The sequence below is a fragment of the Cololabis saira genome, chromosome 5 (genome assembly GCF_033807715.1).
Source record: "Cololabis saira isolate AMF1-May2022 chromosome 5, fColSai1.1, whole genome shotgun sequence".
Classification (NCBI taxonomy): Eukaryota; Metazoa; Chordata; class Actinopteri; order Beloniformes; family Belonidae; genus Cololabis; species Cololabis saira.
This window is the reverse complement of record NC_084591.1, coordinates 37,446,537-37,462,699: the sequence shown is the minus strand read 5'-3', so window position 1 is coordinate 37,462,699 and position 16,163 is coordinate 37,446,537. Positions and strand designations below refer to the sequence as shown.

Genomic DNA, 16,163 nt, shown 5'->3' with positions numbered 1-16,163 from the left:
TATGTGTGCTTTTGGGATTTTATGATTTATTGGTGTAATAATAAAATTGTGTGGGGGTGTATGTTTGTATGCATGTGTATTTTATTTTATTTATATATATATATATATATATTTATATATATATATTTTTCATGGGTGACTTGGTGACTGTAACGGCTCTGTGTCTACAACATGCAGCTGAATCTTCACACTACCACCACCATGCTTGACATTTGGTATGAACGGTTTCGCCGGAACAGATGCTGTAATTCAGATGACATATTTTCTTAGTTCTTGAGTTCTTGAGGTCTTCCTCATTGCCAAACTAATTCAGGCCAAATTACAGCGGCCTAGCTCTGTAGTAGGAGGATTCGGGTACGAAACTGGCTTCTGGTCTGCCTTCTGTTAAAAATTAAAAAAGTAAAACATTAGAAAGAAAAAGAATTAACAACCAACACTCTCATCTATGGATCAGCTGAAATCATAGTAGCAAAAATTTGAAAATATTTCACTTTTACAAGTCAAGAAATTGGAAATATCTTAATCAGTATTAGACTTTAACAAAACCATTTCTTTCTGAGATCATATTGATATATATTTGAGATGTCATCTTCATACTATTTTCAAATAGTTAGAATGTAAATAATCTGCAAAAATAATCATTTTTTATTTATGCGTTTGACCTAGAACTCATACAAGGACGGTGTTTTCTTTTAGTATTACCTTCAAAATGTTTTTTAGTTTTTTTTAAATAAGTGGTTTCTCAGTTATTGCCACACAAATGCTGAACTGGTTATTGAGTTAAGCCCACATGTTGTGACGCTGCGCTCTACTGTAGCTTCCCTCTGTGTCCTCAGTGCATGAACCTTACCTTTGGCCTGCGTTCCAGGCCAGGCCGGCGCTGGAGTTAAGTCAAAACAAACACACTGTGTGTTCATACAGCACCGGCATGTATTTTTAGACCCGTTGAGTAAAAATAGATAACAAACGTTTTACTGAAAACAGAAAGAGGAGTTTTCTTTCACTGACAAAATACCTTTGATTGCATTAGTTATACCGTGCTGTTGCAGCAGTATGTGGCATCTGCTTAATCTACGGGGGGAAGAAATACTGAATGTGGTTTAAATAGTGAAGTTAACTAGATATTTCTATGATTTGGCTTACACCTTTAACTTTTCACATTGATATCTGTGGAAGCAATCTGGTGAGAGCTTTAAGTTATTTTTTTTTTTTTAAACTTTTACTGAACAGAAGTTTGATCAGTTGTTTTTTTTAGTTATTAGTTATGTTGCGCATTAACTACATCCCATTGTTTTTGTTTAGTCCCTGCTCTCTCTCTGCTCTCTCTTTTTCTCTATCTGTGTGTGTGTGTGTGTGTGTGTGTGTGTGTGTGTGTGTGTGTGTGTGTGTGTGTGTGTGTGTGTGTGATGTTTGTTACCAGGTTACTGCCAAAAGATTTTTGCTTTTGGCACATGTTGTGATTCATTGACGTCAGAGAATTTTTTTCCACCCTCTCAACTACGTTGCAAACGTCTCATTTCAAACTGAGACTGTAAGAGGGCGCACAATGAAGAGACACAATGACAAAGACTATGACCCATGGTAGCCTCTTTTAACGTTACTTTTTAGTTTTATAATGTCTGAAATGAGTTTAATAAGATACCCTCCATCTCAAAATCTGGAATAAAAACATGCATTCTTAGTTCTTTTGCTGACCATCGAGCAAAAAATGTGCAGTTTTTAGTAAAGACGTACATAAAGACTACCTTTTTGTTTTCAGTGTGTATTCAATGCTTCCCCCCCTGGTTTCTGGTGTTTGTGCCTTATCAGACTAAGTGAAACTTTCCCCTAAGTAAGGAAAAAAGGGTTTTGGACTATATCTACATGATAGTTTTTCATTTTAATGGACACACTATAAGGAAATAGAAGGTATTGCCTTTTAACTTGAATTCTTATTTTATTCCTTGTATTCATTTTACTCAGCCTTTTTGTTGTTGCTGTTCTGTTTGATCTTGATCTGTTTGATATTTGTTCCTTTTTATTAATTCATGTAAGCAGTTACCTATATCCACTATTTTGGAATTGATATACACGAAGTGGTTTTAATAGTATGTTTTCTTTTATCTTTTATATGCCTTTTTAGGCCATTTTCTGAAGCATTTATTTCCCTTGGTGTTGCATTAGTTTCATAACCTCACCTTTTTTTTTTTTAATAAAAAAATAAACACGAATAAATATTTTGTTACGTGTTGCGTTGCATGTAATGAGTTTCATGTTAACCACTAAATTTGTCTGAAACTGCTCATATTGGCATGAACCACATGAAATGGGTCATACATTGACCCAATTTGGTTTGATCTAGTTGCAGAGTGACAGTGACACTAGTTATGTTAAAGATTATGCAAACCGCACGCCACAAATCCGCGCACCATCTTCTTTGACCTTGCTGTGCGGCTGAAACGGGTCCTGGTTTTTGCGCACAGCAGTTTCTGTGAATTAGATCGTGCAACAATCAGCTTGCCCTTGTGCCCCCCTCCTGCCAGTGTTCAAACTGCGTGGCCAGCCCCTCCTGCTCAGGGGAGAGGACGGAGCAAAGCCTGCAGGGATAAGAGTGCCGGTTGGAGGGGAAGCGGGTTTGCTGGCACCGGGCCACTTTCTCCTGGCTGCCTGGCCTGACTGGGGGCAAAGAGGGAGGCTGCTGTGTCTCAGATTGATGAGGGCAGGTCTGTGGTCGGGGTATAGGGTGTTGCAGAAGAAGACGTTCTGCTGGCACATCCTGCCCTCTCTGCCGCACGCCTCCCAGTCCTCCGTACTCGCTTTATCGGAACTCCTAATTGTCCTTATGAATATTTTAGAGGCGAGCAGGAATGGGAGTTCAGGGTTGGGGGTATGGTTTCAATGGCCCTGACAGCTAATGATCCACACAGTGATCAGAGAAAGAGAAGCAGAGAGGGAAATGTTTAGAAAAAGTCCACACTATATTGTCTTTATGTATAATTGGGACTTTTATTTATTTATATATATATTTATATATATATATATATATATTTATATATATATATATATATATATATATATATATATATATATATATATATATATATATATATATATATATATATATACATATATATATATATATATATAAATCTTATATATATATATATAAATCTTTGGTCTGTCTTTATCTTCAGTTTTGACTCTTTTCTTTGATGCTGGTAGCGTTTTGCTTTGTCACATAAGTCACTAGTTTCAGAACAGAGAGGGGTATGCTCACTGCACAGCATTTCATAAGTAAAATCAATTAGTTGCATTAAATTAGGAATCTGGTCAGCCAGATGCAATTAATACTTTGCAATGAACAAAATGAACTGGAACAAGTATTGCTCGTGTACACACATTAAACATGATTTTAGATTTAGCATGCATGCTAAAATAATGTCACTGGTTTTCTGACTGTTGTATTAATTGATTGGACCGTATTAATCGGTTGCACATTGTTGCTGTTGTGTTACAGGGAATCTCACGCAGATGTAGTTTACATAGCATGCATGTGTTTTGTAAACTAAAGTACAGTGAGAGAAAAGTTAAAAAAAATATTTTTCGGAGCCTGATTAAGGTTAATTCATTATATTTTTTTTAAGATTTTACAGAAACACAAAGGGCACCAACCAGAGGTTTAGCACTCGAAATAAACATAAATCCTCATAGTTTGTGTAACATCAGGAAAATGAATGCAGACTCCAAACTGGAGAAATGCTCCTGACTCCTCAGTGACGGCTCCTCGGATTGGCCTCTGAAAGGTTAAAATGTATGCTAACAAATGCTACGTGATAGCTCAACTGTTTTCTTTCTTTTATTTTATAGTCCTTTCTTCAATTTGGAATGCAATTTTGCTTATTTATTCTTGTTTTTAATTATTTGAACTTTTAATTTAATCAATTTAAAGTCTAAAAGACTTTGTAGATGAATGCTTGGAGAATGTTCGACAACAAATTTAAAGCCCGTGCTCAGTTCACAAAGGCTTCAGTAAGGTTTAGCAGAAACCTGCCTAACGTTGCTCTGTTCTACTACAAAGTTACACCCACGCAAATAGTATCTTTGAAGAATCATTAGTGTCTTCAACATCAAATGCAAGCTCAGACACCTAAACAAACCGGATGCATTTTGTAGACAAATACTATTTATCAGTAGAATTAAACGAGCAGCAGCTTCTTTGGATAAAAGTGATGTTGATTTTCCACCTTCAGGCTAACAACTCTAGTTGTTAAACATGGAGGTGGATCAATCATGGTCTTGTCCTGTGTTGCAGCATGTGGCACAGGGCAGCATTTCCCTGACAGAAGAAAGAATTGCTTCAGAGCCTGAACATGAAAAGTGTTCCTTCAATAAAATAAGAAAATCCAGAAATCAGATTGTTACTCAAATAATTGGGGAGATTACATCCAGGGTTGCCCACATTTTTTGCATGCTTGCATGTTGTTTCCCTGACAGCTGCAGAGGAACAACGTTGTAATATATAGCAGAGAGTCCAGTTGAGAGCCGGCCTCCTCCTGCTGCTCTTCCTGTCCACTGCGTATCTAGACAATGGCGTGTACTAAAGGAAGGACATGGATCGAGCCTCATATCCTGATATCAGTCCACTTTGTTATGTGTAATGGTCATGAGATTAAACAAGATATGTCTGTGAATTACAGCGTCTCCTTATCTAATATCCCCTTGCTCACATCTCACAGTATGTGGTGAGAAATGGAGAGATGGATTCCTACATTAGAGCAACCAAGTGCTGCACCATGGCATACAGTGCATGGTTACCAAACCAAAGAGGCTTTTATTCCTCTCAAGTGAAGACTACAACCCCACAGGGGAAAGGGAACACGATGGTAATGAAAGTCTCTTAAGATGTTATGTAACAGCAGAAATATTCCTTACCAGATAAAAGCCTTCCTATCAGCCACCTCCTCATGCTGATTTCCTAGTGTGTTCACACTCAAGAAAGCTCTTTGATAAGCACATTATATGGAACGGCCTGAATACAATCGTGATGTCATGAGGATTAGCACGCTACCTTGTCTGGTGTAGTGGCAGGCACAAGGGCTAATTCATTGCACTGCAGAGTGAGAAGGGCAGTGGACCCGGCTGAAATGAGGTGAGGGGTGGCAACTGCACAACAGCCGGTTAAAATGTAGCTTCTGTGTACTTAAGGGATGGCTGGAACAAACACTGCATGGATTAAACATTCATGATGTACTCCACTTTATTTCACTACAGGCTCTTTTGACATCCAGGGGCCTGTATCAGAGCTGTGGTGCATCAGTCATAGGTCAGGTGGTGCTCTGCCAATAGTGAAAGCTACTTTGCGTGTAGGCTTTTGCTGTGATTCAGTGGAAAAGACTATAGAAAGAGCCTCTTGATGCACTCCTTTCTCCCCCACAAACCTATAGCTCAGCCCTTACACGCAGGCATTATATATCTCCTTACACCCTGATTTTTATGTACAGTACATGAATAAGTTAAAACAAGAAAGGTCTCCTGACCAAAAAAAGAGAGGAAACAAAATAAAACAGCGTTTCCAAGATTTGCAGAAGCAACATAAATGACCCAGTCCCATTTCACTGAAGGCACTTCTCAAGCAATATGTAATGTAAGTGGTTTATGCAATGGTTTAGATTTTCTTTCCGGCCTACACAATGTGAATATAGTATTCAAAGGTATTTCTATGAATCTTAGAAGTAGCCATAAAAGCGTAAAACGATATGCTCCACCACCCAAAGACACAAGAGCAGATTACCTTCCAAAACTGGAACAGTCATAACATAATTAAATAATTAAAAAACCATTTAAATTAATATCAAATCAAAGTGTAGCCCCCTGTGCTGAGCGCAGAGAATACTGCAGACCTGAGGAGGCAATTTCAGTGCAGAATGTTTACCATGGTAACAGGAAGGTTGATAACCGTGGTCAATAACCAAGCTTCAAGGCCTCCTGCGATGGAAAAACTGAAGTTGACATATTAATAAGCAACTGATGGGCACCCATGGATGCACTCACAGGACAATAGCTCCCAATAGGTTTTAGTGAAATTTTTAAATGAAAAAAACCTAAGTTTTTGTCCATAAAGGTTTTGGCCTCTCTGAGAAAATAGCAGCTGGCCTTGTTCCCACTCATCTTTGAATAAACACAAGTTCCCTTTTCTGTACCCTTTCTGTCCATTTGCCACGACAAACAGCCCGTATCTTTCCTAGACATGCCGCTCAAACTCCCAGCATTCACGTCAGGCAAACGATGCTTTCCAAAGTAAGAACCCCACAGTGTGATTCAGTGTTTTAGAAGCTTTTCAAAGCTGCTTTCATAGTGTGGAAAAAACAACAACAAAAACCATGTTTCTCTTCACTGTGTGAGAACACTGTAAAGTCTGGAACACTGAGCAGCAGTGACTTAAGAACAAAGTCAATCTGGGGTTGGGTGGCCTTCGGGGCTGCCCCCTGCTATGGTCATGTCTCTGCAGGGTGGCCTCTGATTGGCCAGCATGGGGAGCCAGGTCTTGACAGGTGTTTGGAAGAAGCGCACCTGTTTGGCCATGTGCTTATTTAGTGATCCGTTTACTGGAAGCTGTGGGGAGTATCTGTTGGGCTCCTGAAACATGCCAAGTCATTTGAATACAGAATTATGTACATGCTTTGCCTGGTCTTCAATGTGATACTCTTTTCATGCACACACCAATCCTTCATTCAATATTTTTAAAGGATACATTTATTGAATAGTTTTCATTTTATGTGTGAGTGAACAAATCTGTCTGAGTTTGATTGCTGCAAGCAAGGACGTGTGGTTCCTGCTCTCCCAGAGTAAAGCTGCAAACCCTCCCTAAATGGTTGGGGTCAATGGGTGTGGCATGCTGAAGGCTCGCCGGGCTTGTTGTGAAAGTAGAGAAGCACTACCCATCTTGCACGGTCGTGCCCGACCAGTCTGACCACAATATTCCCATAATAAGCAGGTTGGAGCTTAAATTTCAGGTTGAGATCAGATCTCTGGCTCACTGGTGGAGAAAGTGCATAGTTCAACCCCAGTAAACACAGGCCTTTCAGGACCCTAACTAAAGAGGGTTCTCTTAGTAAACAGGAAATGAACCAGCAAGGCGTTTTCTTAGAATGAGAAGAATGCTTCTACACTGTACCACACTAAACAGTAATGCTTCTGTGGTGCAGCAATGGTCATTCATTATCTGGTGGATTTCTCTCTCATGGTCTCCTCTGGGCATTGTGGATACTTATGTTTGAAGAAATGTGGGTGTTTTTCTTGACTGGTTACTTTCTATCGCAGCTGTCAACAGCAGCGCATTTCTGTCTGCACTGTCTGATTATGTTTAAACGTCTTTTGCACCTTAAAATATACACAGATCTCTCAAAAATAAGCTTGTGGATGTAAAGAGATGGACTGAGCACATACAAATGTAGCTTTATTTGGTCTTAAGGAGTTCTGGAATGATGCAGCAGAGTCGTATGGCTGTGGAACAGGTTTTAGGAAATGCTCATTTTTGCTGAGGTTGTGGTGAGCACTGCTGGGTTAGCCACACTGTCTGCATATGCCTAAATGTATTGTCTCATCGTTGTCAGAGGATGCAGCGGGTGAACAGACCCCCCCCCATCCCCCAACACCTTGTTTAGCACTCACACATACACGCACACACAATGTACAGATATTGCACATGTGCATCACACACTCCTGCTCGCGTCGACCCGGTTTCTCTTTTGTGCACCCACACGCACACATTTTCCACATTGCTGGGTGATGAGGACCAGAAACGGAGAGTACGGTCTCATTAGCTTGTGCAGGTTCCTCTTCCTCAGCTCACACTCTGACCCCCACATCCACAGGAGTCAGTGACCTTCCTGTAGAGACGAGGCCTCGCAGGCAACCCCCAGACAGGGCAAGGAGCTGCCGTGGACCTGCAGCAGCCCGATAGAGGAGTCTTGAGAGCTTCACATAAATCATGTTTTGATGTGCACTTCCTTGATATCACAAGCTGTCACATGCTGTCAGCAAGTCTTGTTAACACAGCTATTCAGAGCTGTAATGAGGAGCAGAGAACAGCCTGTAAGAAAGTGAGCAAAGCAGCACAATGTTGCGTTTATTTATTTAGTTGTGCGTCATGTTTTTCTCCCCTGAAGTTACAATGGGCCCTTTATAATGTCACAAAACACCACACAATATACTCATGAGCTCCAAACTTTAATGATAATTGTCCAATTTCATAGGCAAATAAACATATTCACCCACATTTCATAATAAGTTTTATTCATGCATTAACTCTGACGAAGATCCAACAAGCGACAACCATACTGGAGTACAGACTGGATGTGTCTTACTCCAGATGGATAGATTATAACTGAGATGGAATGAAAAATACAAACACACAAAGAGAAGGAAAAACAGACACGGATGGAGGCGAGGAAGCCAGTCAGGAAGGACACAGAGTGCACATGACAGAAGGAGAATATCTAGCTTTTCTGGGCACCTGTGAAGAATGAAGAGAATAAAGTGACATCTCAGTTTTCTCTTGTGGAAGTACAGTTTAACTCAGCATTTCTGTTGCAGAAAAAAAAGCACTGTAGGCAGTGCTATACACAAGTTTAGGGTCATTTATTTTTATAAGTGATGATGACAAGCTCTAATAACGTGGGGGTGGGGGGTGGGGGGATTGCTACAGTTCGTCAGTGGATTCTGGTTAAGTCTGCATCTTCATGTAAATCCAGACTGGCTCACTGGCTCATGGATCAGGCCTCTGTGGAGGACATACCATCTGCTGCAAGAATTTTGTTCTTCTCCAGTCTTTCTGTATATTTGTCTTGCTGCAGGACTGCTTTAAATGCTCGTTTAATGACCTCTGAGTACATGAAAACCTCATGTTTTTCACAGCACTGTGACAAGCTGCAGAAACATACCTGCATACTGTTTCTTTACAAATGTGCAATTTCATTTCAGAAATTGAGAAACAAAGGCCATAATGACTGTGCTAGCCCTGATCCTGATGACTGTTTTGGGCACAGCCCCCTCATGGACGACCATTTCGGCAAACTAAGCGAAGACAGTGATTTAATGTACAAGCGCTGTGCTGTAAGTACTTCCTTTGTCCCTTGCTATTTTGTGTTGATTTCTGTCTTTATGTCGATGTTCACTACAGGCGCTAAACAAGAAAGAACACAGAGGTTGTGATAGCCCGGACCCTGATGCCTCATATGTCCTCACTCCTCATACTGAAGAAAAGTATAAAAAAATTAATGAGGAGTTTGATAATATGATGAGAAATCATAAAATCGTAAGTACTGTAAATGCAATGTTCTTGCTTGGCTTTGTGGCACAAAGGATACTCTTTCTTTTCTTTCCTTATATTTTTTTTGTTAGTTTAACCTTTTTCCTCTTTATGTTACTCTTAATAATTTTTTTTAAACTCCTTCTGGAACCGCACTACCTAAAGATTAATAGCCTCTTCACCGGGTGTGCACTTGTTTCTTATATTGATTTGTTTTGGCACACCCTGCTAAGATCACATTTCATTAACAAGTGAAATGCTGCATGCCTCTGCTAGTAATATCACACCGTATTATCATGGGTATGAGTATGATAAATTAAAGCCCAGTCACTATTATAACACAGTACTTTGCAAGTCTCTATTTTTTTTGTAAAGAGCTGCAGATTCTTTCGTTTAGGGTGTGTGTGTGTGTGTTTTTTTAACACTGTTTTTTCACCACATAGTTAAAAAATTAACACTTTACAATGTTCTTGATTCACACTTCCTTGATAATGTAACACCTTATTGGAAATCTTTGTCTGCAATAAAGATATATTTTCAAATCACAGTATTTTTAGAACCTAATAACGAGGCAAGATAGTGTAGCATCTTCCTTCTCCTTCATCACGTAGCGCACTGGTCTTTTATAAACTTATCATGCGTGCCAATTTTAAGGTTTGTGGAAGAATATGTGCTTACTAAGCGGATGTTTTTTTGTGTTTTTTTTTCTTGACATAAAGAGCATCACTTTTGCCATTAACAAACTATTGACAACGCTGACTGGCTCACTGGATGATTCTGTGGCAAAACGCTCTCACTGCCACCTGTTGTTTTTAACTTACTGCTTTGCACAGTCAGCACTTTGGAGGCAGATGCAAATGAGTCGTGATCCTTCTAGCTGTAAATCCCCACCACCACCACCACATTCTGGGAAACAAATTGCAGCATGATGTTTTTAAAGGGCAAAAGTATGTCTTAAGTGCTGACTGTTGCAGTGCCAAAATGATCACCTGTATGCATGTTTTTGTTTTTTTTGTGTGTATATTTTGTGTATGCTATGTACGACTCATGGTTTATGTGCATTCTGTTCACTGTATGTTGTTAATAATAAACTTCTATGAGGGAGGAGGGGTGTCAAATAGTCAAAATGTATACTTTTATATCAATATATTATGCTTTGAAAAAAAACAATCCTATTTCTACAGTTATGTTGTGTTCTCTGTTTGGAAATATTTTGAACTGTTACATCATTCTCAAGAGGATCTCTCTGTTAATGATGCCATGAGTGCTACTGACCAATCCGTCTCATCAAACCTTGGATTCTGAGTGTTCTGTGTGTAAATATTTGTGTGTTTGTCTCTTTCCTCCAGCCCACAGCTTTGCCTCAGCAGAACTTCTCCATGCATGTGGCAGTGCCGGTATCCAATCCTAATGTCATGTACCAGGCGGGGGGGAGTCTGGGCAGCCAGGCCCTGGCAGCAGCCGCGGGCTCTCTGAGCGAGAGTGGGATGCTGTCGCCTCCACAGGCCTCTCTGCACAGGAATGTTGGCTCAGGTGGAGGTTCTCAGAGGCCCACCGGTGCAAGCAGCGCAGGTTGGTGGACAAAAATCCTGTCAAAATGTCCAATGTTCCAGATAAACTGGAGATGGTGGTTCATGTGCGATACTTTAAAAAAAATGTCTTTACATTCTCACTCACTCAGAGTCAGAGGTGGACAGAGTACTCGACCCCAGTACTTGAGTAAGAGTACAAATACTACTGGTCAAAATTTACTCTGTTACAAGTAAAAGTAGCTCAGTCAAAATATTACTCGAGTAAGAGTAGAAAAGTACTTGCTTTTAAAGGTACTTAAGTATCCAAAAGTAAATGCTTTTAAATTTACTTTAAGTAAAAGTAAGAGTAAGAGTACATTTCTTATTTTCCACATCAGTAAATTACTATATTTTTTCTAAATTAATTTAAGGATCTTTTAACTCTTGTTTCTGAGAATTAACTCTTTGAAACCAGCTGCACCAATGTGCTGCTTTTAGAACCACAATGTTATATAAAACCTGCAGAAACACCAAAAACAAATCAAATGAATGGGATCATAAGAGGACAGCAGATGATGCAGAGTTTATTAACAATCATGAACTGAAACCAAATGAACCTGCACCATCCAACTAAGTCTGGATCCCCCTCAGGGGGAGGCTTGACGTATTTCCGCTTTACGTACATCCCAGTGGAGAGCGTGCACTGTGATAGGTCTCCTCCTTTGACAAAACAGCTTGTGTCCAATAGGATTTTAGGGAAGAAGAAAAAAGAGCAGACCTGAAAGTAACGAGTACTTTTCAGCCTTCCTAGAAATGTACTCGAGTAAAAGTAAAAATATTTGTCTTGGAAATGTATTCAAGTAAGAGTAATAAGTACCAAAGAAATCTAATACTCAAGTAAAGTACAAATCCTCTGGATATGTACTTAAGTACAGTACTCAAGTAAATTTACTCCGTTACTGTCCACCACTGCTCAGAGTTGGAATAAAATAAAGGAATAATACAACTCTCATAAGTTGTTGAGCTTAGCGTGAACACTGAAAACATGGGGAAAGCACAAACACGGTTCCCTCATGTCCTCTGTGGGTCCTCAATTTCAGTTTGTGCCATGAAGGAGACACGGTGTGTTAGTTTGTGGAGATTTATGTGTAGCCGCTCAGACTGGCTTTTGGCTCTTCCCTCATACTTAGCATATGGAAAGAGGTTTGATTTTAGTCTTCTCATTGAATGTCTTGCAATACCTCTTGTGATTGTCTATACTTCAAAAAAGGGCCTGCAATCTTGGCTCAAAGGTTCACCAGATATATGAGACCTAATGTCAAGTTCCGTCACACCAACACCATTTGGCTGGTGTTTGCTTGATATGTTTTTTCACACCCTCTTGAATACTCATCATCACACCTTTCACTGTATCAGCGTTGTGGAAAAATGATGTCAGATGCACTAGCGCTTGTCAGTGTATAGGCTACGCACACGATTTGGTCGCATTGCATATGACCAAAGTACACAGCGCAATGTGTGAAATACCTCACTCACATTTAACCACACATCAAAACTGACTGGCACCTACCCACTCACACGGGAGGGTTCACTGCATGGTTGTTCTTCAAAATAACTACTCTTGTTGTTTGCCAGTGGGATTCTGTTGTTTTCCTTTCTTTTCTTTTTTTTTGTTGCAATTTAAATCAGATCAGCACGTTTCAAAAGCTATTAAATGATGATTAGGTTCATGTAGCTCAGGATTGTTGAGTGTTCTTTTATCTGAGCAAATTTCTGAAGTTGGCAGACGATTCAGAGGCTTAGAAGAACTCGAGCCTTCTATAAATAACTGCCTGCTGAAGGTGCATCCTCATTGCGGAGGACTACAACTAGTCCGTCTCTATAACCGCTGAACACAAACAACATTCTGACGCTGCCCTCTTTAATCATACATTTAGAAATTTCCCCCACCATGAGAGCACTGCTGTAAAGATAAGGCCGCTTGACATTTTCTTGTCTGGTCTGGCATCTCCATCACATGCTCTGCTAGCTTGCAGAAGGATGCAGATGGTTAATCATATCACTCTGTGCATCTCATTAGGTGACATGCTGGATACCACAGACCTTTCAGTGCCAAGTGGTGCGGGCTCCAGCCCAGCGGGTAAGTCCTCCCGGAGAGATTCATTAGCTCTCTGTAGCTCTGCCCAATAGACCTCCTGCTTAGCACACGAGCTGGATAGTCGCAGATCTGTTTGTGAACGCTCCATGTTCACTACAAGCAGACTGGTCCCACTATATTTTTGTTGCATTAAATGGGAACAGAGGTGTCCCCTTTAACAGAGGAGATTTATGAAATGTGTTTTTGAATACATGTTTCAGAGACGGCTAATGGCTCAGCAGTGTTCATTTAGCCAGTGTGGTTTTTGTACTTAAAGTGTAACCAAAGTGGGTCAATTAGCTATCCCACTGACAACGACGGAGAGATACTTGCAGCACTTCCTTTTAAACTTGTCACCTCCATGTAGTTCTCCCATCGCTCTATTGACAGGTGCATCTGTTTTCCCCCACTACTCTGGCAGCCCTTATAAGGTTGCAGAGGGGTCAGTAAGATTCGTGGACCTGCATAACCCTGTAGGTATTCAGGCCATGTCGTCCCGCTAAGTCCTCAGTACACAATGACTCCAGAGGCTGTCATGGCATAAATGTACTGGGTGAGTAGTGGGGGCAGGTGGAGTTTAACTCGTTCCTTATCTTTCAGCTTGTTGTCCTTCAAACATTATTTCTGGTGAAATGAAGCATGCCGTTAACCAAGTGGTACGATGTTCAATCGCACTGATCGAAATCAGCTGAAAAGGTTATTTGATCAGACATGGTTAGGAACTATTATTGCCACCTTCAACGTAGTTCCGGCGTTTCAGAGAGAGTGCTGGGTTAGTTTTAAGTCGGGGTGCGGTACCCACGGTTAAAGTGGAGACACCGGGGGGGGTCAGCCTTTGGCAAAGTTTAGGCATGCTGCAGCTGTTGTTTGTACCAAATGTGCAGAACAGCAGAGACTACAAGGAGGACTATCCGCTTTGGGCCTGATGTCAGATGACCATTCCTGACATAGTTCCGATTTTTCACAAGGTGCAGCTATGACCTCAGCAGAGGCATTTCAAAGTGGCCAGATGGAAGATGTGTCATATGATACCTCCTCTGCAGATCTTCATCTCCACCACTGACAGAAGGATATGTGAAAGTGGAAGGAGACGCTGTACTTTGTGATCTACTGCTGGTTCTGTGATGGCTGCTTTAATTGCAGGACTTGTTTTGTGAGGTGTTTTTTTTTTTTTTTTTTTTTTTTTTTTATAAATTTCCTATCTCAAAACTGCACACACGTGCATGTGCCGCGCCACAGTTATCACTATTGGCAACGGTAACATTTGCTGGCAAACAGCTTTCCGTTGTTTCTCTAAAGAAAAAAAAAAAAGCCATCTGTTGTTCTTGTCTCTGGTCGAGATAATAGCTCAACAGCTGAACCACCTTCAAAAATAAAAAGCCCTATCTTTGAAACTCATTTTAAACTAGGTTGTACTGTGTACACTACAGTAAGTTCCTTCTCACAACAACTCACACAGTTACACACAGTCTTGTCCTTGACTGGTGGGAAAGTTGTGGTGCAAAGAAATAGAAAAGCACTCACTTATGCAATGCCTCTGCAAGTTGCACATATCCCTTCATCAATATTGAAGTATCGCAAGCTTTTAGAAGACATTTACAAAGCATATTTGTATTTCTGGCATCAACTAATAGAATAAAAACTGTAGAAGTCTAAAGTTTTTTGTTTTGTTCATGGGGGGTTATGTGCATAAGAAATATATTCAACATTGGTGAGGGATTCAAGATTGGGCCTAAAATTAATCTTTTAGTTACAATAGTACAACAGTGCATGACGTATATTATTTGGGTGTCTGTAATTGAGTTCCATGATACTGAACCTGCTCATTTGTCCAGAAACGTACTACTTTGCTAGAAACCGACATGCGTGGGGATGCTGGGCACAATAAGTCACCTTGTTTTCTTTTCCCGAATTTAAAATGAAAACTGAATGTTTCAGTTGTAAACACACAGCCTTATGTAATGCCCCTTTCCAGACCATATTAATAATTCAGGACAATGAATAGAAACCAAACAGCTTTCAACTCGCACAGGTTTCAGTCACAGAGGATTTACAGGCGCAACCAATCTGCGAGCGAATTCTGAATATAGAACGAGGGCAGACATCAGAAAAGCCAGGTGAATCGTCCCTGCTTGAAAGCTGCCAAGTTAACATGCGGCAGTTATCTCAGGCTCAGAATTAACTTTGTGGTTTAAGTGTTTGTTCAGACCTGTATTCCCCTCCTGGTATGCATGTGAATCCCTCTTCATTAGACATCTTAAGTCGTAATTAGGCCCACATTCCACAGAAAAGCGAATCAGGTGAGATAATCCAGCCTAAATTATTCAATAACGACGGAACTTTGTGTCTCTGCCCTGTGCTGAAATGGCATGGGACAGTGTGACATATTGTTTTCTGCCCAGTATATTGGTGTAGACTGAAATCCAAACAAACTGGACAGGGATATGTTAATAAAGAGTCTGACTCTATTTTAGTATTATAGCAGCTACAACAGTAACATGCTGTTGGACATGCGAGGGAGGTACACAATGGAGCATCATCAAGCACAAGATTAAAACAAAACTGCCTAATGATGAGCAGGCCGTCTTTGCGCTATACCAAAACTGCTTTACTTTTCAGAAACGCAACCTGGATGATATGCTCGTGCTGCAGGAAGCCCCAAAGAAGCAGATCTTTGGGGTTCTGTGGTTTGTTGGGCAGAGGCTGTGAATCAGGCTTGCTCCTCTGCATCCTCCAAATGCTCAGATTAGGATTCAGTGTCCAGAGCAGCGTAACTGGGCAGCTCTGTTTTCCTTGGTGTGGCATGGGGAATTTTATTGTCGGGGTAGTTAACTACTAATGGAAAATGCCATTGCTTTGGTTCGTAGTAATGTTTTAAGTGAGTGTCACAAGAGAAAATGAAATACCAGTACCCAGCGCTTGCAAACATAACTTTGAATTGTAAAAAGAAGATAACTGTTGACTGTTCTTTCAGTCGTCTGGTTTATTGGTGTGTATGTTTACAAATATGGATTTTCTTTTGTTGGTCATTTGCTTTTTTTGCTTTTAAAAAAATAAATAAATACAGTAAATAGCAGCAGGGAATGTGGTTAGGTCACATTCACAAGTGCATTGTGTTGTTGGAATAATATAACCCTCTGTTGTTTGGGGAAAAAAAACACACACATATATACAATGGTGCTGTTCAGTGTGATCCACACTCTTTAAACACACAAGGTTAGTTATG

The 16,163-nt window shown here is 40.3% G+C and overlaps 1 protein-coding gene across 11 annotated transcripts in view; it reads left to right on the top strand.

Moving 5' to 3' along the window:
• Positions 1–16,163, top strand: part of mef2aa (myocyte enhancer factor 2aa) — a 72,398-nt gene that overhangs the window by 44,929 nt on the left and 11,306 nt on the right. For 5 of the 11 annotated variants that reach the window (XM_061721903.1, XM_061721902.1, XM_061721901.1 and 2 more), the window contains 3 exons: positions 9,161–9,295; positions 10,639–10,861; positions 12,881–12,940. In XM_061721903.1, coding sequence (XP_061577887.1) covers positions 9,161–9,295; positions 10,639–10,861; positions 12,881–12,940 — 418 coding nt within the window. Of the gene's footprint in view, positions 1–8,961; positions 9,094–9,160; positions 9,296–10,638; positions 10,862–12,880; positions 12,941–16,163 lie in introns of all 11 variants that reach the window. The other 6 variants (XM_061721906.1, XM_061721904.1, XM_061721909.1 and 3 more) reach the window with 3 other exon arrangements.